The 20,732-nt window shown below is 60.1% G+C and overlaps 1 protein-coding gene across 1 annotated transcript; it reads left to right on the forward strand.

Annotated features, from left to right (window-relative positions):
* Positions 1-1,323: 1,323 nt before the first annotated feature.
* LOC119109377 (proline-rich receptor-like protein kinase PERK10) lies at positions 1,324-19,444 on the forward strand. Its single transcript, XM_037232994.1, has 5 exons — positions 1,324-1,565; positions 16,172-17,024; positions 17,447-17,576; positions 18,181-18,342; positions 19,343-19,444. Exons 2-5 carry the CDS (start codon positions 16,321-16,323, stop codon positions 19,442-19,444), a joined length of 1,098 nt encoding a protein of 365 aa, XP_037088889.1. The 5' UTR covers positions 1,324-1,565; positions 16,172-16,320.
* Positions 19,445-20,732: the final 1,288 nt, after the last annotated feature.

A 20,732-nucleotide genomic window follows, 5' to 3' on the forward strand; every position in this document is an offset into this window, starting at 1 on the left:
GCGCGGGGTCAAGCGCGCAAGGCAGTGCAGGGTCACACGTGTATGTCAGCGCGGGATCAAGCGCGCGAGGCAGCGCAGGGTCACACGTGTGTGTCAGCGCGGGGAAGCGCGCGAGGCAGCGCAGGGTCACACGTGTGTGTCAGCGCGGGGTCAAGCGCGCAAGGCAGCGCAGGGTCACACGTGTGTGTCAGCGCGGGATCAAGCGCGCGAGGCAGCGCAGGGTCACACGTGTGTCTGCGCGGGATCAAGCGCGCGAGGCAGCGCAGGGTCACACGTGTGTCAGCGGGATCAAGCGCGCGAGGCAGCGCAGGGTCACACGTGTGTGTCAGCGCGGGGTCAAGCGCGCGAGGCAGCGCAGGGTCACACGTGTGCGTCGGCGTGGAGGCCGGCACACTAACCGAGTGCCGGGCGTATGTAAATGCCCTCCGATGGGGTGGCGGCGGCAGGGCGGGCCGGCGCCGACTCGGCACAGGTGCGGGAGGTGCGGCTCCGGCCCAGGACCGGGGGGCTCCTTACGCCACCTGTCACCCTGCAGACGACGACACCGCTCCGCCCGCTTCCGGCACAAGCGCTGTGAGGTGCGTCGACCACCCGTCTGCGGAGCGGCCGCTTCAGTGGCGTTATCTCCGGTTGGTATCGGCTGCGGCAAGTACTCGCGCCGTGACAGCCGCACTCGGCCCTCCGCGCCATGTGTGGCGATTGATCTGCGTCGTGTTTGGTCGTCGCGCGCGCGGTTGCCACAGTGAGCGCGTCGCGGGGCTCTTCGGCGTCGTCACGCAGCCCCCGAGGACCGTTTTCGAAAGTCTGCTTTCGTTCCGGTGAAAATTACCTCCCCGAGCACCGGCCGCCGCGCAGCTTTTCCGTGTTTCTCCGCTTCCGAACGCGCCGCCGCGGCGTCCAGCGGCCTCGGCCAATCTCGTCCTTGGTCGTCCCCCTCCCCGCCCCAGCCGTCCCCTGTCGCCGCCTGCCGTCTCCCCCCGGTTCCTCGTACACGCACACTCCCGTCCTACTCGCGAGCCACACCCTCGCCCTCCACACAGCCGCGGTCCGCGCCGCCACCGGGAGTGGGGAGGGACCGGGGCTGGGGGGGGGCCCAGCTGTGACGTCAGCGGTCGGCGCGCGGCCGTGTCGCCGTCAGTCGCGCGGGATCCGAGCTGCGGAGTGGCCGCCGTCACGTGAAATCGAGCGCGCAGCGCACGCGCCAGCGCCGCACAGCGAGCACGGTGGTGCGAAGGACGGTGGGGACGCCGCCGCAGGACGGCGGGGAGATGGCCGGGACCGTGGTGCAGCTGCCGTCAGCCGGCCGCCGCCGCCGACGCGCTCTCTGAAGTCGGCGCTCAAGAAGGGCACGGCGCGTCGGAAGCGACAGGTGGTGATCGACGAGGCTCGAAACACGTACTGCGAGGCCACCAGCTTCTTCTTCGACGACGTGCCGCTAACGGAGCGGGGCCGGCGGGTCGCCTTCGGCCGGCCCCAACCGACGAAGGCGGCGACCGCAGGGGTCGGCACCGACGTGGACGCCGCGCGGCTGTCGGAGGCGGCGACGACGGCGGACAAGCCTGGCGGGGTAAGCCGCCGTCGAGCGCTGCGGCCGCACGGGCGGCGGAATGTTTGCATGCGCGCTAAGCCGATGGGGCGCTGATGGCGGCCGCGCTGTGTGGTGTTCACAGTTGGCGGCACCTGAATCGACTCGGGGGTCCCGGGCCACCGAGGCTAATCGGCGCTAGTCTCCGCGCTCGGTGGCCCCTGGGACGAGGCGGCATGTCGGTAGGAAAAAAACGAACGCAGGCCACATCGACACCCTTTTGGGAGTCGGCGGCGTAAAGAGGCGGTTCGGGCGGGCTGCCGGCCGCCAGTTTGTGCCACGCCCACACTGTCCCGTCCCTTCATCCGCTGCCCGACATGGAGCCAGGCTGGCCGGCCCAATCCCTGCCCATAACCGTTTGTCATCATCGGATCGCTCACGCCTCATCGTAAGCACTGTGAGGTCACGGACCCACACGGGCCTCCACCTGTCCTTCCTGTTTTTTATGCGGCACACGGCTGAGGCCGGTGGGGACGGCCGTCTGGAATCGGGACAAGGCTACCCGCCAGCGTGAGGCCCGTGTGGAGGGGGATCATCAATTACACGGACAGCCACGCGCGTGGACGTGGGCGTGGGGTAGGGGGCGTGTGCGCGCTCGCCGTCCCTCCCACACGGTCGTTTCTTCCCTCTCGGCCCAGCTCTCACTCTCTCTCTCTCTATTCCCCTCTCCGTCTTGTTGCATGTGTACGCCTTCACATCACTCGCGGTACGTTAGTTCTCTGTGCAGGCGAAACGGTCATCTGTTGGGGTGTCCGTGCAAAACTCAGAGCTCGATAAGGTGCGTGAGAATTCGTCAACCCTAACGTGTGCAGGCCCTGGCCATTGCGATTCTCATCAGGAGTACGCGTTTCGTGTTTCACTCAGGTTAGATGAACAACGTTCTTGCGTGGCTGCCATGCCACGGACACACGCATCAGCCGGACTTTCAGACAATGGCCAGACAAAGGGCTAAGCGTTATTAGGAAAAATATTTCCTAGTCGGCTAATTCCCAACAGAACCTTTCGCTCGATGATGTTTAAACGGTAGCCACAGCCAGATGACAACAAAAAGTCAACCATTAACTGCGAAATGCGGTTGTCTTCCGTCAGTAGATCGCAGCTAATCGCTGGCGGTTTGCACAACCGCAGAGGAACAGCTCCGCTCCAAGTGCTCGCGGCCGGCAGACGGCCGCGTTTGCGATGGGAGAGCCCACGCTGTCAGCTGCCGGCCACAGACCGCCCGGCGGCTGCCCGGCGGTTGCCCGATGGTCATGCGCCGGTTCTCCCTGCCCGCCGAAGGCTCCCCGGCGGCTGCCCGACGGTCATGCGCCCGTCTCCCTGCCCGCCGCAGGCTGCCCGGCGGCTGCCCGACGATCGCTCGCCGGTCCCACTGCCGGTAGCGAGACCACGGACCGTCGGTCACGCCGGGTATGGCCGGAAGTTACTACTTCCGGCGCAGTCAACAGCGCTCGGAGAGGCAGAGGACGTTCGTTTGTGGGTCACAAAACATCGGTGTCTGATGCATTGGACACGCCGCGCTGCGTCCCGCCGCAACACGAGCGGTAATTGCCTATTAACGCGGAGACCATTGACCGGCCTCCCGCGCTGGGGCGGTGTGCACAACACGGCGGGGCCGAGGCGGACCCGCCAAACGTACCGGAAGGCGCGCATGCAGACTGGCGGGTTCGTATGTAGTCCCACTTTGTTTGCAAACAAAGGCGCGGTTTTCATGAGCATGGCAACATTTTCTGTTTTACAGCGCGCCTAATTGATCCGTAATTTGACCTTTTGAGTGACGGGTCCCGTTACAGGCGTCGGTGTGGCACGTCAATTAAATGGTCTGTCCAGTTTTAAAAGTACGGCACCGTTGCGGTGGCCCCCACCACCGAACCATAACTCGTCATGCTTTAGATTTGAATAAGGTTAATTGATAAACCGCACAAAACGCGGGCATGGATCACCTTAAAGATTTCGAAATTGGGCCGCATTATATGGAGAAATTATTGGTAGTCCAAATTGAGCAACGGCACTCCAGTTCGAGGACGTTCTTGTGACTAACTCAACGTGCTGGGAGTAGATTTTGATGAAGCCAAGCATAGCTGGCACCCTGCTGGCTCCATACCCCGTAATTAACATGTGAAGCGGCCTAACACTTCGCGGCGCCGGCTATACGACCACCCACAAGAACTTGTGTACGTCTCACTTCAGGTGCACACGGTGGTAAGTGAAATCAACAGGCCATAAATGCGGCAAGACGCGGTAACAAACAGCCTGTACCCAATTGAGGGCGGGTGGCTGCGTTTGGAGCGTGTGGGCATCGGAGCGCGGGCCAGGAGCCGTACAACACGACCCAGCTTCACTTGGCATGTCAACTTGAACGCGACCAAACCACGTCCCGTATAATACGCTCCGAACTGGCGGCACACCACCCAGGAAAACAGTCTCGAGCAGCGCGCTCGCTTTGCCGGCGGCCCGACGGCGGCCGAATTCCAGCACTCCGGTGCCTCCTTTCCGCGTGCGGGGGCCGCGTGTTCGTGGCCCGCCCACCCGGTTGGCGTCCGCACCCTCGCTGCACGCGCCGCCCTGCGATGCCAGAGCGCCGGCACTACGGCCGGCCAAAAACTGGAGGCCGGCCGGTGCGCCCCCTGTTTGTGAGAACCCCGGCCAGCGGCGGCGAGCGCGCTAGGAGTGACGGCTCCTCCACCGCCCTCCCGGCCGGGCGACAACGCCCCACGCGCGAGCGGAAACGCCCCCCCCCCGAAATAACAGAAGAAGGGGTTGGCCGTGAGGCCCGCAAGAGCGGACAAGGCCCCTCGAAACAGCGCCGGAATGCGGGACAGAACCGTGCATTCTCCCGCCTTTTGCCAACGGACCGCCCTGCGCCCCAGAGACACGTACCCGACCGCCGCGCGGCGTACACACACGCAACGCCTCGGAAGCAGCAAAAAATGACGCAGGCTGGCCGGCCTTGCAGCGGGGGGGGCCGCGGGAGTCTCGCGCCGTATTTAGGCGCGTGCGGGCAGGGACCGCGGGTCTAGTGAAATTGTCCGTAGCGCGACGTGCAGACGGCCGGTTCTTCGATTCCGGTGCACAGCGGCCGTGCACGTCGGGGGTCGGAGTCACGGCTGTGTGCCGTTTCCTGGACTGGCCGGCGCGTGCCGGGCCGGCACAATGCGCGGACCGTTCCGCGCTGGGTGGCCAGGCGTGCAGTGCCGGAACGTTTTGCCCGAGGCTTGGTGCAGTCCGCGGAGATGCCCGCGTGGTCTTTTTTCCTTCTTTTTTTTTGCGCCGACGCCGCGGAGATGTCGGCGGGTCCACAGAGACGTTCGCACGGAATTCCGGCCGGCGCGCACACGCGCGACCTGGCGCCGCGGTCAGCTGATCTGATCGGCGAATGGGGATGTACGGTACTCCCGGCGCGGTTTTAACGCAGAGTCTGGGCTTGCGTAGCGGGCTGGGGTTATCGCCACGACATAAACCGGCCCGGGTGTGAGCATTTAAAAGACGCGGCGCCGTCTCCCGGCCGGTCGTGCTGGCCCCGGACCCGGACATGTCACACGGCCCGCATGCTCCACCGAGACTGCGTGGGTAGACGCACGCACCGGCGTACCCGTGCGGTCGGATTCGACGAGCTTGTGTCTGAGCGTGGGTAAGCGGGAGGGGCGGGGAAGGCGAGCGCAGCCGTCGGCAGAGACGCAGCGCAGCTGGTGCTGGTCACACGGCGCGTGAGAGCGCTGGATCGCAGGCGACTCGGCCGGCCGCGTTCGCCAGGAGGAACATGGCACAGGTGCAGCGTTCTCCGGGTAAGCCGCGAGGCTGCCAAGGGCGGAGCAAGTGCGTCGGAAGAGGGGGGGGGGGGGGGCGATGGTGGTGCGATGCTATATTTGCATGGCGCCACCACGTTACGTGGTTGTTGAAAGCCATGGTAGATGTCAGGCGGAGCATCGCTCGCCGCGGTAGATGTCAGGTGGAGCATCGCTCGCCGCGGTAGATGTCAGTCAGGTGGAGCATCGCTCGCAACATTCGAGAACGTGGCTGCCAGTCGCCTCTTTCACAGCAATTTCTGCACGGACTTTTATCCAGCATCAGACCCCGGAAAAGAGCTGTTTGAAGACTCCGGGATCATGCGTAGTTACGTCACATCCACGCGGTTGTTTACAAGCGTATCTCCGCCATCATCTTGCATCAATCTGCTCCACGTCTCCGCTTGTGAAAATCAGCGGCCAGGTCCGGCGCCGGCTCAGCTCCCGGGCCTTACCGCTGTCACAATGTCAACACGTGTTACACAGCCGCATGTGAAAGTCCCAGGGACACATACCAGGCCGGGTTTACCTTGCGATACGCAGCGCGGCCGGCACATAGAGGTCACGTGACCCGCCGGCGTGCGCCATGCGTCGCGATCTGCGTGGACGGTGAGCGGTGTGCGTCATCGAACAAAGCAAAGCTAACGAAGCGGGCTCGTGTGGGTGTTGCAGGCTGCTGAGAAGCGTTGTTTCAGAAATGCGTGAGGTCGGGCGGGCGCGGCGCTGCGTTGCTCTGTTCAACTGCTTCGCTTCTGACTGCCTTCGAAATGGGTCAGCTGAAAACTTGTGAACTTCAGCTGTTGAACTGAGCTTCTCTGCTCGATCGTGTGAGTGAGATCACTGATCGTGGCTAGCAGCCTGTTCCACGACGTGCGTGCTCACACTAATTATCAAAACATTCCCCTTTTCTTTGCGCTTATGTTGGGGGTTGTTTGATACGTCGGTGTTTGATAGCGATTGCATTGGTGGCAGAAATGCCCACCTTTCTGCCGAAAATATGCACCGATTTTTTTGCACCTTCATACATTTAGTGAACAACTTTTACCTGACGGGCATTTTTTACGATTGCGGACATGTAAGCCATCTGCAGGTAAGATAGACTTTTGAACGCCGCATCCTCTCCTCGCTGCGGTCAGTCTTACGTCTCCGCATCCAAACAGTCCGTACCATTCCTCAGCCCCCTGACCCACCCGTCCTCAGGTGCGGTGCGGCCAGTCTCGCCCCCGCCCCTCTCTGATGACCCCCGGATCACATCCTCCATCTTGCAGGCCGAGCCCGGACCGGCCGCTGGCGCTGTCCACAGCCTGACGGGTCGCGCGAACCATGCGATTAGATAGCCGCTATCGTGCGCCCCCCGCCGGCTCGGCCGCTACGGAACAAGAGGCTGGCGCGACGGGGCTCTCGAGCGGCGCGCTGAAGCGTTTGCTCTATGATTCGCAGGGGGGAGGGGAGGGGAGGCGTTTTACGGCGCAGTTCTTCCTGCTTGAGGCAACGGTAGACTCCCGCGAAGAATATGGGTCGTTTGTCGGACGGGTGCGCTGGCACGAGCGGGACGACGGAAGCAGGGAACAATAAGCAGATAGTGTGCACTAGTCAAGTCCGACGTGCTCAACCACACAATGCCACTCATTCGCGCGAAACGCACCTGCATTATCCATTTGGGAAAAATCTGCACTTTGTGCATTGGGAAGTACATCTTAAATATTTTACGTGATAAATACTAACGGTTGGTAGCGTACATCATTTCTTAAAATCCGACGATTTTGACGCGCGCCCGGTTTGCTCGCGATTCCTAAGTGAACGCGTCAGAGCGCCACCGAGCTGTTGCGACGGCGTGCCGTTACGGACGCCTGCTGGCACGTGCTGACTCACCGGAGCCGATTGGCCGGTCGTGTACGGTCTCAGGTGGCGTCGGGCCGGTCCAACAGGTGATGTGCTCAGTGAGCTGTCACGGCCGGGCTCAGTGAGCTGTCACGGCCGGGCTCAGTTGAGCTGTCACGGCCGGGCTCATTGAGCTGTCACGGCCGGGCTTAGTGAACGGTCACAGCTGGGCTCAATGAACTGTCACGGCCAGGCTCAGTGAGCTGTCACGGCCGGGCTCAGTGAGCTGTCACGGCCGGGCTCAGTGAGCTGTCACGGCCGGGCTCAGTGAACGGTCACAGCTGGGCTCAATGAGCTGTCACAGCCAGGCTCAGTGAGCTGTCACGGCCGAGCTCGTAGCTGAGCTGTCCCAGCCGGGCTCGCACCTGAGCTGTCACGGCCAGGCTCACAGCTGAGCTGTCACGACCAGGCTCGCAGCTGAGATGCCACAGCCAAGCTCGCAGCTGAGCTGTCACGGACAGATTCGCGGCTAAGCTGTCACGGCCAGGCTTGCAGCTGAGCTGTCACGGCCCGAGCTCGCAGCTGAGCTGTCGCGGCCAGGCCCGCAGCCGGGGCTGTCACGGCCGAGCTCGCAGCTGAGCTGCCACGGCCGAGCTCGCAGCTGAGCTGTCAAGGCCGGGCTGGCAGCTGGGCTGTCACGGCCGGGCTCGCAGCCGAGCCGCGCTGAAATCGGAACGCCGATGCGAGTGGCAGCGGCCTTCGGCCCTGCGTGTCGGCGCACACGGCTCCGCGGTTGTGAGATGTCTGGCAGGGCTCAGTGACTGATCGGAAGCTGGGGAGGGGACGGGGCGGGGTCGTGGCAGTAGGCTTACGAAGTAGACTACGCGTACGTGAGTGCAACGATATGTTTTCTGTTGAGAATGATTGCATTGAGAAAGCAGCGAGGAGAAATGAGCTCCGCGTGCCTCTCTCACCCCGGCACCATGCTTCATGAAATATGTCTTCGCGTTTTGTGTGCTGCGCGAGGGAGATCAATCAAGTATCAAATGCTATCATAGGTTATGGCCAGCGGCGGTGAAAGTGTTGACTCGATGTGTCGCTTATCTGAAAATTATCGGCGCCGACGCGGTCATCCTTCGGCGGATTGTAACATGGCCTTGACTCTAAATCTTGCTGTGAGCCAGTCTACAACAAAGCCGCGCTGCAAATGAGTTGCAAATGCCTTTTCGCCGTGATGCAGCTGTGAGCAAAACATTGTCACTTCTTTTCCTGCTGCTCGGGCATTCATGAACGTCCAATATGCGGACTCTAGCTTCCACACAAATGGGCCAAGAACACCTCGCGCAAAATACCTGTGTCATCCGCATTGTTTAAAGAACACAGACCGGACTTCCTCCCACGATCGCGACCGTCGCCGTCCTGTGTGCGAACGTTGAGCGGTGGGGCCCGCCCGTACCGGGCATGGTCCCGGGGGCCGACCGCTGGGACCGGGCGGTCCGGTCCTGCCCGGGTTGTGCGGCCGACCGCACCTTCTTTCGATCGGTGCGGCCTCGCCGGCGAGGGACCGGCGCGCCGCGAGCCCGCTCACGAGCCGACTACGGCCGGCCTTGGGCGATGCACAACACATGAGCATGTGCACAGTGCAATGTGCACACCAGCTGGCGACCAGTGCACAGGTGTTGCGGCGACTGCTGACGGCGCTCAGGCGCGCCGCCGGACGCGAGGCCTGCTCAGCCTGCCAGAGGCGCCCGGGCGCCTACTCCGCCTGCCGGGGCGCCGCCTCACAGGCGCTGGTGTGCGTGTGTTCCGCGCAGCAGCGAGAGCCGACCCACCGGATGACTCCGACCGGCTGACTTTAGCCGCGGCTTGTACGCTGAGCTTGGATGGTCGCGCAGGGACCGAGCTGGAGGAAAGCGCCCACGCAATGCACGTGTCTGGCACGGTTTACCGTGTGGAAGGCACCCTGACTGGGACAGAGAGCTAAGAGGAGGTTTGCACTGCATACATCTCGTGCTCTCACTAGGGATGTGAAAGAGGTGGACTTTGAGCGGGCGGGAATCTGCCGCCGCATTGGTATTGGCAGCAATCGGTGAATGATGCACACAGTTTCGACTTTGGCCATCGGTCCGTAATCGCGACCTTTGCTCACGTCCGGGTTAACAGAGTCCAAAGCTTCTGCGGAAGGATTGTGGTGCGGTTGTGGTATTGGAGATGCTACAGCTGTCGGGCTATGGCTTGTACTTTATGTTGTATACATATGCTACTGTGTGTTAAACACCGGCTCACGAGTACTCGTGCTCATCGATATGCATACGCTTTGGGCAAACATGCTGGGCGAATATTGCAGCTCAAACAAGATAAATTTATTTGCTTATGTGATTTCAGCGTGATGAAATCGAAGTTGATTGGAATGGTGGCGCAAGCACGCCCCTGCGTTTGTTCGGACGCTCAGGGATTTTACACAAATTGTCAAGTGAATATTCTGCCTCATACGGAGGCGGCCTGGGCATATTTACACATCTTGTTAGTCACAACGCACGGGTGGAGGATGTCAATGAGGCGTGAAGATCATTGCCGAGGGTCGGCAGAGAAATCCACCCTGAGTGCGTCGCACGTGTAGGCGAATCAACGAGGCTGCAGGGTAAACTGTATACCTGGTGTATATGTTATGCGATTTCTACATGATTCTCAGTTGCTTCGCCGTTGAAAACCTTTTGGTATTAGCGCTGCGAATACCCTCAAAGTGTTTGCCTTCATCATTGGTCTGCTAGCAGTCCGGCAGGAGCTTTTGGACGCATCGACTGCAAATTACCCTGCAAGCCAGGCAGTCAGTGGTGCTCAAACTTATGATTGATCTCGCTCCGCCGCACTCCTTTTTACATTCCGACTAGTGGTGGCTGTGATTGGTTCCGATTCTGACACTGAATTTTGAGGAGCCTGGAGAAGTCAGCATTTTGAGCAGTCGATTCCGGTGGAGTCGACCGCGGTGTAAGTAGTTCACGAGATGTCGATTCCATCGACTTAACGAAAAGCCCACGCGACAAGAATGTTGATTTAAGATGCAATATATCCAGCACTCCAATCGCTGCACAAAAAGAACCGCGCGAAGAAATATATCAGTTGTTACTTGCGTGTCAACTTGGGTTGACCCGCTGATGATTTTTAAATATGTGGCTATCCCAATTTTGACTCCGACTTACCCATATTTTTAAAGGAATAGATACTCCACTGATTCCCTGCGTCATGGTGTATTTTTACTATGAAGTCAAACACTCATCTGTGGATCTGGCAGAATTGGAGCGCAGTTAGTTTCCTGTGGGGGCAATAATAGTGGACGCTTTTATCTTACCGTCATCCATGCGGTAGCAGGGCATTGCTAGGTAAAAAAAGTAAGTACAGTTCGTAGTGAATTCATTAAAGGTGAATCGTAGCAGAACAGTAAGTTAGGTTTTTAGTTGCGTTCGAGTGCTTTTATTATGCCTGCGGGTATTAGGTAGATAATTATTGTAGTTCCCCGGCCACTGGGATGCTGATTTCAGCACCGCAGATGTTCGCCGATTTCGAATGTGTGGTCGGTTATGTAAGTACTCAGAGTTCTAATGCCCAGCTGTAATCTACGTACATTATCGTATTCCGTATAACGTATTGCACACTCGTAGGGACTTATGTGTTACCGGTTAAATACCTGGACGGTCCTTGTTATGGAGCATTTATTAATACTTTCAGTGTCGCTAACAATGGTGATTTTGTCAGCCTAAGCCAGCTGCAGATATATCTACAGACCAAGTTTAGTGTCCGTAATGCGACATCATACAAGCTGAGCTTGCATTGCGGGACAACGCTACTGTGACCTCCAGTCACGTCACAGCGCTACTGTGACCTCCAGTCACGTCATATGTTTTATGTACGCCTTTCCTGGCAAGATTAGCCACGAAAGCGCTTGCAATTGCCAGGCAGGTAGGGTGCCATGCTGTTAACCTGAAGCACAAATGTTGTGCACAGGTGCTCTGCATGCCCTTTGCATGCTGTGGACTACACAGTTCCCCACGTATTACATACACACACACACACACAACACACACAACACACACACACACCACACACACACACACACACACACACACACACAACACACACACACACACACCCACAACACACACAACACACACACACACACACCACACACACACACACACATATATATATATAATATATATATATACTATATATATATATATAATATATATATATATACAGTTTCCATCAATGATAATCCATCCGAGTAAAGTGGAAACGATTGAGTTCGTAGTATTGTTTTGCAAGCGTTTAGCGGATGGCTTCGTTGGCAGAACAGAGTCGTCTCTGTTTTTGGCTGTTTCTAACATATGAGCAGCGAATGCGGGAAACAGTATCCGATGCAACGGTTACCGACCTCGCGAAATGTGCGAAGCAGTCGTGTGCTATAACAAACTCATTTGCATGGACTCCTTCTGAGAGCTGACCATTGCAAAGGTCGCCGATTAGAACGATCCTTATGAGTGCAGGTGCATGCATTTCTCAGCGGCCCGCCGACTTAGTGGTCTTATAGGTGGACCGCATTCCTGAGTCGCTGTGATTGGTCTTTATCTGATGCTTGCGGATGTCTGGCTGTTTGCGGAGTGTGATTAAGTCCTCGATATTGACTGCATTCTGCAGTGGGGCTCCCCAGTCATGCAACAGCCACTGGTGCGGTGCCACACGACTCTCTCCTCTATCCTTCTGTTTACCTCGCCCGCTACGCACCGGTGGGAATCGAATGCGTCCGAGGCGTTGCGCAACAGAGCACTCACGTCCGTAAGCTGCGTCCCCCCGAGGGGCTGTCCCGGCATATGCGGCTGTCGTAACAGACTGGTTTTGCGCAAAGTGAGCGCCGCACTCCGATTGTGCCCATTCCGAGGGACACTCCGTTCGGTCCGCGCGTCGAGCCGCCGGTCCCTGCCCGATCCCTGCCCGGTCCCTGCCGGGGCCCCTGACCGGAGCTGCTGATCCGCTGCCGGCGCCCGCGCCCCGCCCCGCTCGCCCTTCTCGGCTCCGCTGGTAGCGGCTGCTGCTCCTGCTCAGCCAGCCGGCGGACCTCAGGCGCTCGACGCCACTCAATCGACGCGCTTCCGTGTTTCGGCCATTGTTCCGTCCGGACCGCGGTCTGGCGTGAAATGGGTCCTTCCTCCGGCTCGAGCGACGCACCGGCGACCGGAAGCCGGCCGTTTTCGGTGTAGTGGCTGGTCGGTGTCCGGACGGAGACCGCCTGCGCACCTGCCCAAAGTCGTGCTCCGGACCGTGGCACATTGAGGGGAAGTAAAGGGAGCACATATAAGACATCGAACAGGGACGGGAAAAACCGTGTTGATGTGGGTGGTGTTACTGGGGATTTCACATGATGAAGCTGGGTTCACGGCTGGTCTGCGAGATCGAGTTTTGAACAGGAATTTGCGGCGTATTCGTAAGCAAGCTTGCCACATGAGGCATCTCAAACATTTCTGTGGGATTTTTGTAGCGTCAGAAAAATCTATGTTTTAGCGAGAACTTTTCCTAAGGCGCGTGAAGGAGACGCAATGTCCCATGTTTTCCGTATTCCTGCAAGTTTTAGCCGAATTCGTGCGGAATGAATCAATATAAACCTCTCGCCGTAGAGAGAGGGCACGGCCAATCTTGGCCACCAGTGTCGGCGTGCGCGCTCCTGGTGCGCACTAAGTTTAGTTAGTCCTTGGTACACGTCCAATCAGTTGTTTGACAAGTCTATCCGAAGCGCAAAGCATTGCAGCTTTCGGTTAGCGTCGTCAAAAATGCTCACACGCAATTAATTCAAATTGGCAGTCGATCACATCGTAACTTTCTTTTGCTTGGTACCATGAACCTTCCGATGATCCTTTCAGTCGACTGACGCAAGGCAGTGCCTGCTATGTAAGGCGCGGGTCCTCCTTTGCGACAAAGGCTCCCGTTGGGACCAACTTTGGATATCGAAGGTGTATCAGCATTCAGAGCGCAGGTAGGATATGTCCCCACTGAATAGCATCACGTGCCACACAACGCGCGAGTTCATTAGGTTCATCTTGACATTGAGTACGTCAAGGCCAGTGTTGGGCCAGCCCGTCCTGGGCGTTAAGCCCGCGGCCGACGTTCATGGCACGTCAGTCAGCCGCCCCGCGAGACTGCTCACTACGACGGCCCGGTTCGGACGCCGGATCCCAGACCTCGCCCCGCCCCGCCTCACACCCGCAGTCTCGCTGCTGAACTTTCATGGACGTGACTCGCTCGGAGACGGCGCCGCTCCGTTCCCGCGCACCTGCCCGTACCGGCAACAGCCTCTAATCCGAAAAACTTCCGACACAGCACGTGGCGCCCCGGCCGCCGTCAGCTCGTGCCCGCTGTCCCCGCTGGGGAGAGGGGTCCCCTCGTCGAATTCCAGCGCAGCCAGCGCATGCCGACGCGTCCGCCACCGCCGCACTGGAACCGCCAGCGCTGTGGCAGCCGGCGGTTAGGCGGGGTGTGTGACGCAGGTCGGACCGGCCGACGCCACGTGCCGCTCCGCGCGCCCGGTTCCGTATCGGCGGCGGCTATCAAAATTGCCGCCGTCACGCTCGAATTGGCGCGCAGTAATGACCTCGGAATGCCTGCGCCTAGCTGACGGGTCAGCGACAAAAAATGACGAACTGTCCTGCCGCCTTGCGCGTGCTTGTCTTTGAACGGCTTATGAACATTTTTGTCGTTGTTTGGATATCGTATAGGGTGATATTGACATCAAGTGTGTTGGATATGGATATCGTATGTAAGTCATACTATCTTGCTCGAAAGAAATGGCAGCGGATGAGGTTCGTAAATGGGACGTCATGTGATTAAAGATACTTGTCGGTCATGCAAGACGTTTTACCTGCCGTTAAAAGGGCGCGCGTGGTTGAAACTAGGCTGGAGGCCAGCATCAGTTTCACCTCCTTTTCATTGACCGCCTCATTACGCCGTTGACAAAACGTGCATCTCTGTTGTTACGCACGCTTGTATCTTCGCGGCAAAGTTTTGCCTACACTCTCTTTTGGCATTTAATGGGCCACTATCCGGACCAAAGCTTCCTCATTCCATCGACAAGGAGGGAAAGAGTTGGTTCCCGGTCAGTTGAACTACTTGCTCGTAATATTCACAGTACAGGAAAATCCACGATTTCCCCGGAACCAAAACCAGTGACGTCACTCGCCTCTGATAGTTCGACAAACGATACGTGGATTAGATTCTACGAGATAGCTCCACTTCGTCACGCACTCCAGTAGATACACGATGTTGCTAGCAGTGCTGTCGTGTCGTATACGAACCGACGTTAACGAGGCGTAATGTGTTTCTGAAGCAAATACACTCTGGATACACGATGCCTTTAGAACCGCCGTGTTGCCCGCATGCACGCTTGCGTAGACACAACGCAGTCAATTTATGAAGGCATTTTCTGCCATAAACCAATGATTATTCATTGCACCGAGATCTCATACCTAAAAGAAATTCGGGGAAGTTGATGACCCAGCTGTGAGGGGTGGCATTTACAGCACGATTCAGCTGTGACGAGTGGAGGTATTCGTCAGCCAACGGATAGCCATTGGTCATCACTATTCGTAATGTTCTGACATTGGCTGATGGGTTGTAGAATCCGTGTGGAACACGACACCTCATAAAACGTTCACCGTTTCAGTACTGAATGTCTGATAGCAACGAATACTCTTCAGTTTTCGATTACGTCCCGTCCCTTAAACTGACGGATATCGAACGGATATATTTAGACATCGTCTGCCTATACCGTTCACCTGTCCGACCAACCAAGTTCTCCGTGTGTAAGTGGCTCGCGAGGACAGGTACAATGTACATCACAGACAGGATGGTGAATGGAGCACTCTGAGGTCGTGCATGGTGTTTGGAGTGCTTCTCTCGCAGCAGACAAACACAGTTTAGGAGCGAAGCGCCATCGCACCTAAAGGGAATCAGGACCACCCTGTTGCCGTTTTGGCATGCACCTGTCAGCAAGCACGCCAGTATTGTCTCAACACACAGACTCAGTGAGCTGTAAACTGGTTTTATGCGGAACCGAGTCCTTTCACAACGGACCAGGAGACAGTGGCCTGAACTCGCCGCGAGGTAAGCCCGCCACAGGACGCACGTCCCCGGGTACCCGGCGCGTCAGAGGGAGCGCCGCTGGGCGCCGCCGTCGGTCCGGCACCTGCGCAGCAGTGGGCCAGTTGTGACGTAGTCGGCTGCAGGGTGCAGGCCGGCCCGGGTCCGCCGGATGCCAGATAAGACCTCAGCACGGACGGCTCAACACACCACAAGAATTTGTGTGTGCCTCCGATGTGTTGAAGCGCTCCAAGAATGGCCCCATTCAGCACGGCTCTGGGTTGAATGCATCGGCGCGGCTGCATATGCTTGCGTGGGCACGCATGTTTATGCTATGCCGGTTTCCACCGGCTCAGATTCCAGATTTAAATTGTGTGGGTGTCGAGGGCATACAGGTCGTTGCAGGAATGCGCCATCGGATATGCGTATGGACGTAACCACTTGGCTAGCCGGATTCTGTCGAATGTTTCACCGCAGTTTGTTAAGTCATTCTTTTCTTCTTTCACTGTTCGTTTTCAGGGGCGGCGATGGCTGCGCCAGAGCCGCCAGCCGGCTGGGGAAGGGACTGGCGCGTCTCCTCTGTCTTTAGCCTCATCACCGCTGCCGTTAGTTCCCGATGTCCGCTGCTCACTGTTGCGGCCCGTGCAGCCCAAGTGAGACTGCCTGGTCACGTGACGTTTCAGGTTTTTGTGACGCCGGTGGTCGAAGCAGGCGGCCGGCCGTTTTTACTTCCCGAAGCCCATTGACCGCGTCGTGGATCATTTGAGGCCTAATGATCCTCGCGTGGCGTTATCGGTGACAGGATGCGAGTGGCGGGGCTTCTATCGGGGTGCTTGACCTATTCTTCCCCTCTTTCCAGGTCACAATGCCGTCGAAAGCCCTCCGGAGACCGAAGCGGATACAGCACACCTGGCGGACATTAGCAACACCTTTAGTTCGCAACACGTCCGCAAGATCCCCTCGCCACAGACGCTGGTCACGGCTCTGCTGACAGACAGCCTACGCGCGATGGCGCCCGCCGACTTGAGAGACGACGGTCGGCAGCTCTGGAGGCCGAATCTCCCCGATGTGGTGACGGAGAGCGTGGAGGGAGACGGCAGAAACGATGCGACAGTCTCGTCCGTCGAATCCGACGCGTCGGTCGCGCTCGGAAAGCGAGGGGACACGTCCCCGACACCGGCGCAGGAGGACACGGGACCATATGTCTTCCGGGTGATTAGAGACGAAGACATCACCGAGTTAGGCGTGGGCGGCCAGAGAGTAGGCCACGAGGAGCCGTCTCTACACGAGGCGACGGTGGCGCCATCAGAATCCGTGAAGCTGCTTCCTGCCCCGCTGCAGTATTCGGACATCAGTCCCGAGACGCCGGTCCCCGTGTTCATCCCCGAGCCGGAAATCGACTCTGACGGGGTCGACTCTCCGCGGAAACCGGCGACGACAACGACTGCGGACGACCGTGGAGGCGTTGTTCGGTCTCAGCCAGCGTCGGACAAGCCGCCGCCGTCGGCGCAGCGTGCCCACCCGACGCCAGCGGACTCTCCCGCCCAGTCGAGTCCGGACGAGTCGCTGGACTCGGACTCCTCCCCTGCCGCGGACGGTGCGGTGACGAGCGTGGGCGCCGACATCGAGCTGAGCGCGTCGCCGGTCGGTGAGCCAGGGTCCCCCGAGCGGTTCTGGAGCGTGACGCCCGGCACCCAGCCCTACGCCGGACCGCCCGCCGCGCTCAGTTCTCGGCGACTGGTGGACGGACAGGACGCTGGAGCGGGGCCGAGGGGAGGGCAGCCCGCCCGGCGACTCCCTCGACCCGGACCGGGGCTCCCAGCAGTCCTCGGAGCGTTCGTTAAGCTCCAGCCCCGAGCGACACTCCCCGCCGGCGTGGATCCCCGCTGCTGGCTCTCCGCCAGGGAGGATCCCCGCTCCCGACTCGCCGCCGCGCCTCGCCGAGGCCACGCGGCCCGGCTCGGACCGACAGGCTACCACCGACGCGGGGGCTGCCGCTACCGGCTGCGCCAACAAGCGGCGCGTCGCGCCCCGCCGTCGGCGAGGTGTCGCCGACGGCGTCCGACGACAGCTACTCGCTGGACGACATCGAGGACGCGCTGCGGACCGATGCGGCGCCGACCGCCTTCCCCAGCGAGCCGCCGCCGCCGACGTGGGTCGACCACCACCATTCGCCTCCGGTGGAGCGCTCGCTCCGCCCGAAGGACGTTCCTCCCAGCCAGGACGACGACCTGCGCGGTCGCGAGGACGAGCTGGCCGGCTTCGTCGAGCTGCAGGCGGACCGGACGGAGCGGCTGCGGCGCCGGTACGCCGCCGCTGACGACGGCGGTTTCTCCCGGCGCCCGGCCGTGCGCGGCGTGGTTGTGCCGCCGGCCGCCGAGCGGCGCCACCAGCGGCCGCTGGCCGGTCGGGCCGATCAGGAGCGGGCGGTGGAGCAGCCAAAGTGGCAACAGGCAGGGCAACGGTACCTGCAACCGTCACCGGAAGCGCATGCTCAGCATAACCCTCGGTTTGCATCGCATCCGCAGCATCCGATGCCTGCGCAGCAGCAGCAGTCAGGCCAGACGTATCAGCAGCAGTCAGTACAGCTGTATCAGCAACAGTCAAAGCAAATGCATCCCCAGCAGCCGGGCCAGGTGTATCAGCAACAATCGACGGAGATGTATCAGCAACAACCGACACAGATGTATCAGCAGCAGCCAACACAGATGTATCAGCAGCAGTCAACGCAGATGCATCCGAAACAGTTGATGCAGATGCATCAGCAACAGTTAGGGCAAATGCATCCGGAGCAGTCAGGACGGATATATCAGCAACAGTCCGGGCAGACGTATCAACAGCCGCCATCGCCCCCCGCGCCTGCCGCAGTTTGTGCAGGTGCGCTCCCCTCAGTCAGTGCAGCGTCACGCCCAGCCGTCGGCGCAGACCCAGCACGAGCGGGTGGAGCCGAGGTCTCCGCAGCAGCACTGGCCGATCGGGTACCCGGAGACGACGGCCTACATCCGCCAGAAGCAGCTGACGCAGGCCGACGTGCAGCAGCTGCGCGCCCGGGCGCAGCGGGCCGCTGCCGGCCAGCTGCCGCACCTCCCGCCAGCTCACCGGCAGCTGCCGCACGACACAGCGCAGCAACGGCTGTGCCAGCCAGCCCAGGAGACAGTGTATCAGCCAACACAGCAGCGGCCGTACCAGCCTGCGCACCACGCTCTGGTCCAGCAGCAGCCGTACCAGTCAGCCCAGAAGGAGCAGCCGGGCGCGGCTGCGCGGCCACTGCCGCTGGCGCAGACGCGACAGCAGCAGCTGGCGCAGATCCGGCGGCTGCAGTCGGCACACCTGGTGCGCGTGCCGGGGGGTCACGCTCGGCTTCCCGGACGAGCACAGCCAGCGCCACCTGCCGGCGCGCTGGCACGTGCCCGAGTGGCTGCCAGAGGAAGCGGGCGCGCCGGCGGGTCGTGGCCGGGAGCCGGCGCCCGGCGGTGGCATGATGCGCCGTCGGAGCGCCTCCCAGCAGCGGCTGGAGGCGGTCGGCCGGCCGGCCTCGCTGGCGCTGCCGCCGCCGCGGCCTCGCGCGTCGGAGTGGCCGCCGCAGGATTGGGGCGAGTCCGGCGCGCCGCCGCTGCCGGCCGGGGGCACCCTGCCCCGGCGGCACACGCCACCGTCCGGCACCGGCTCGCTGCCCCGGCAGCGGTCGCGGCTGGATAGCGCGCCGCCGTCGTCCGGCGCGCCGCCGTGGTGGTACGATCAGGCCGAGGAGGCGCCACCGGCGCTGCAGCGGGCCGGCACGCTCCCGCGCCACTACCGTTCCTCGGAGGGCCTCCCCCAGCAGAGGCCGGATGGCCGCGCGCCAGCCGACTGGCAGCAGTCGCGGGCGAGTCCACCCAGGCAGCCGCCGGAGTCGGCCCCGCTGCCACGGCGGCACGAGCAGTCTGCGCCGCAGCAGACCCCCTCTGTGCCGCCACCAGGGCGCCAGCAGGACGGCTGGGTCGATGGCGGCGGACCGTCGGCCGGCCCGCCGACCATCTCGCCCCAACAGTATCCGCTGGCCGGACTTTCAGGTGGCGACGCCGCCAACCATTCCAAGATGGTGTCGTATGCCAGCAGGCGTGACCTGCTGCAGCATGTTCATGATGTCTGAATGCGCGTCGGATTTGAGTTTTAGGCAGGGATAAGTTCCTGATATAATTTTATTGCAGATGCGGCTAGTCTGGTGAGCCTTGGATCATGGTGGTATAACGCTTGTCAAGCGATGTGTTTTGACGTAGTCATGAGTTGCGGACTGGGGTGATGATGCCGGTTTTTTAGGCTTGACCCAACCATGATCAATTATTCATCGATGTCAACTTCGTGTTACTCGTGCGATCCTGCTGGGGATGGCGGTGAACACAGCAGCCTTCTGTGGCACGAATGGGTGTTTGCTAATCGCACGTATCGATAATGTTTGTGCATGGCTTATGCAGCACGAGCATCTGGCGCACGCGTGAAACACTATTTGATGAGTTGCGCCACTTCAATAAACGAGGCACCCACCAAAGAGCATTGACGATATGTCTATATTTATAGTCGAGCTCGAAAGGACTTTGTGCCTGTGTAGTTAGCCTTTAGTTAGGATTAGAGGACCGCTGTTTCAGCTAGTCATGATTTGCCTTGGATGAATTACGGAGCAGTCTCCCTCAAAGAACTGTGTGACCCGTCATTGCTGATTGTATGTTGATTTTACATAGTCAAGTTTCCGAGTGACATTAAGATGGAACATACCATTTGAGATGGGATAGCCCCCTGTGAAAAATGTAATTACACTTTCAAACAACTTCAGCGTTTTTGATCCGTCCGGTTCTATTTGCCTCGGCGTGCTGGTGACTGCAGAATCTACCGCATTCTGCGATGCAAGCAAATCTAAAAATGCAGAGCCAATTCCTCGCACAAGCATGCAGCCGGCGGCCGAGTAAGACGGAGAGCGTCTTCACGTCATCCCACATGCCGGTGCCCTCGCCGGCCCCACCTCCAGAGCGATGCGACGTGACGCCGTCTCCATCGCGCCGCCAGAGCTCGCGCAGGACCTACGCAAGCTAGCTTCTGACCTACATTGGCGACTGCTGTGGAGAGGGTACTGCGCCGATGCGCCGGAGACGCCCGGCGCCGTCAGGAGGTGGCCCAGCCACTACCGACCTAGCCGGCTGGTGCCAGCTCCTCCAAAATGGGGCAGGCGGGGGATAATCCACCGGGCGTTTATGCTGCCTCACATTTTCAGACATCCGGATCGGCCAGAGGCACGGTGGTCGCAGACATCCGGATCGTCCAGAGCACGACATTTACACTAGTGGTCTCGGGACATCCGGGTCGGCCAGAGCACGGCAGTTACACCGGTGGTCGGAGGCGCCACATCCGGACCGGCCAGAGCACGGCATTACACCGGTGGCCGCAGA

This window comes from Pollicipes pollicipes, unplaced genomic scaffold (assembly GCF_011947565.3).
Source record: "Pollicipes pollicipes isolate AB1234 unplaced genomic scaffold, Ppol_2.1 Scaffold_7231;HRSCAF=8579_pilon_pilon_pilon, whole genome shotgun sequence".
NCBI classification, from domain to species: domain Eukaryota; kingdom Metazoa; phylum Arthropoda; class Thecostraca; order Pollicipedomorpha; family Pollicipedidae; genus Pollicipes; species Pollicipes pollicipes.

Bases quoted from the DNA above. Each gene is read 5' to 3' on its own strand.
- LOC119109377 (XM_037232994.1), top strand. From the start codon at position 16,321: ATGGCGCCCGCCGACTTGAGAGACGACGGTCGGCAGCTCTGGAGGCCG. The intron at 17,025-17,446 runs GCCCGCCGCGCT...CGCCTTCCCCAG, and splicing joins ACCCAGCCCTACGCCGGACC to CGAGCCGCCGCCGCCGACGT. The intron at 18,343-19,342 runs GTGCAGCAGCTG...TCGCCCCAACAG, and splicing joins AGCAGCTGACGCAGGCCGAC to TATCCGCTGGCCGGACTTTC.